This window comes from Penaeus japonicus, unplaced genomic scaffold, assembly GCF_977035675.1.
Source record: "Penaeus japonicus unplaced genomic scaffold, GWHDUDI00000001_assembly GWHDUDI00000013, whole genome shotgun sequence".
Taxonomy (NCBI): Eukaryota; Metazoa; Arthropoda; class Malacostraca; order Decapoda; family Penaeidae; genus Penaeus; species Penaeus japonicus.
The window spans coordinates 27,558,517-27,561,016 of record NW_028234415.1 but is presented as its reverse complement, the minus strand read 5'-3'; the positions used below and the strand labels follow the sequence as shown (position 1 = coordinate 27,561,016).

The 2,500-nt window shown below is 38.8% G+C and overlaps 1 protein-coding gene across 1 annotated transcript in view; it reads right to left on the bottom strand.

Moving 5' to 3' along the window:
• The window catches only part of LOC122266429 (uncharacterized), a 16,510-nt gene that overhangs the window by 642 nt on the left and 13,368 nt on the right, over nucleotides 1–2,500 (bottom strand). Inside the window, exon 3 of the mRNA XM_043036179.2 lies at nucleotides 1–2,496. This exon is cut by the window's left edge and continues 642 nt beyond it. Coding sequence (XP_042892113.1) covers nucleotides 2,313–2,496 — 184 coding nt within the window. The 3' untranslated portion in view covers nucleotides 1–2,312. The remainder of the gene's footprint in view (nucleotides 2,497–2,500) is intronic.

The window sequence follows — 2,500 nt, the reverse complement described above, 5'->3', positions numbered from 1 at the left end:
CCTCGTGCTGCTAGAGAAATGTCTTTAAACTGTCCATTAGCTACCAGAATTTAGTTTAAAGTTTGGAACTGTAAGAGATAACCATATCTTACTTTCACAGTTTCTTTTTCAGCTGCTTTGAATTATTCATCAGGAAGGACACTTAATAATGTAAAAATTAGCAAATAGCTGCCTTGAAGAAAAATAACACGCATACCACACACACACACACACACACACACACACACACACACACACACACACACACACACACACACACACACACACACACACACACACACAGAGAGAGAGAGAGAGAGAGAGAGAGAGAGAGAGAGAGAGAGAGAGAGAGAGAGAGAGAGAGAGAGAGAGAGAGAGAGAGAGAGAGAGAGAGAGAGAGAGAGAGCTGCCATATATTGCCAATAGCTGCCATTATATTACATAAACAATATTAGCTACCTTAGTCACCTATCTAAAAGCTGTAATTTATTCACTTTTGACAGATAAGCTACCAAAGGCTGTTCATTTATCTGTATAGCTTCCAGACTATCAGATACCAAGTAAAAAACAACTCATATAAGGCACCGATTGATACCAAATAATTATTTTCTTTTTTTCCTTTTTTAGCAGCTGCATCTAATTTTGTCTGTTTGTCTCTCGTATTCTGTCTTGTTCGTTTGTCTTGTGTGAGAAATGTGATATAGTCTGATATTAATATAACTTGAATGTCAATCATACAATTGTAGTTCTATGAATACAAGTACACGAACCTGCACAATAGCCACAGAAAAAAAAAATTATCCGTTCTTTTAAAAATTGCAACCTTCTTCACAACACTTTGGGGCTACCATTCGTAGGAACTAACATGAAAAAAACATAATCATAATGATGATAATATAACCTAAATTAAAATGCTATGTAAACCTAAATAACAAAGAAATGGTAAGTGAAAGTGTAGTATCTATGTATCAACACAATGACTTTGTACTAATACTTTTAAATCTAGAGTCGCGGGAGAGGTGCGAAATCACAGACTCTGCACTCATTCCCACGCTCTCTGTAATATATTAGGCACTTTATTGAATAAGCTTGATATAATTCAGTGTGAAAATAGAATAATAACAATTCATAATGAGAGAAAACCACATATGCATTTTTTGTATATAAATCTAGCATGAAAGAGTGGAAGAACACTTGCATCGACCCGGAAGACAGGTAAGTGACGTCACACCTTAAAGCGTGACGTCATTCCTCAGCTGTGAGATCACGTGACGAGACACGTGTTCTAACCACGTGATTGATGAAGGGATGATGATGAAGGTGATTATCATATTTACAAAATAAAAAAAACACTTCGTTCGCGTCATAAACCTGCGGACTCCATAACTTCTCAATATTATTTTCTTTCTTGCATCTCCATGTTGACTTTCACTTTTTTTTTCTCTAAGTGAATGGACGATTCTTACTCCCACGAAGGGAAAACCATTCGAATTTTGAATCATAATCGTTAGATCTAATGGGAAATTCCATCCTGGAAGGGAAAAATGAAGGAAAAATCGAACATTAAGACCAGGCAAAAACACAAGCACTACTTGGTACCCTTTGAAGGTCGTCCGCATGATCATGACGACTCAATGAGAACGACTTGGCACACTCGTCGCCATGTCCGTCGTCCATCGTTTGGTTTTTTGAAAGATAATTTAGGAGCAGTTACTGTCAAATAAGTTCAATTCAGTTTGTTTTGGTTTGTTTCGAGATGTTTCTTCGACACACTGGGACATTGGCAAAAGACATCTTATTTTAGGCATTGCGTCCAAAGTTCTAAATAACTTCATATATCTATCTATCTATCTATCTATCTATCTATATATATATATATATATAGATAGATAGATAGATAGATAGATAGATAGATAGATATACATATATATATATATAGTTTATATTTTTGTTTTTAAAATCTCAACCCGAATAAATAGACTTTTAAAGAAACATCCTTATAGATAGAGCTTATCGCTGGCTTCTTTTGACCTTGAATGTAACTCATGGCAGGGCTCATGACGGCTTGGGAGTCCGTCGCTTGAACACTCAGTCATCGTTTCCAATGTTCTTTGGATATCCTTCACAGTGGCTATGTCTTACCTCAGAGTCCAGCTAACAAAGCGAGGCCAGAACACAAGCGAACTATCTTGAAAACAAAACGCCTAAGAAGACAAAAAAGAAAAAAAAAATGAAGACAAATTCCAAAAAATCATGATAATAAAAGCTTTGGTCGGGTGCGGGCTCACAGGCGCGAAAACAAGAACGCTGGAGGCGCTCAGGCGGCGGTGCCCTTAGGCCGTGGGAGTCGGGTTGTCATAGTACTCGCTGATCCAGTTCGTGAATTCGTCGTACTCCTCGCCTTTCAGGGCATCGGGGTCGGCGTTCGGGCAGGAGATGATCGGGCAGCAGCTCGGGTAAGGGAGGCTCAGGTCCTGGACGGGCTTGCATCCGGGTCCTGCTGCCACTGGGCCGCATCTGA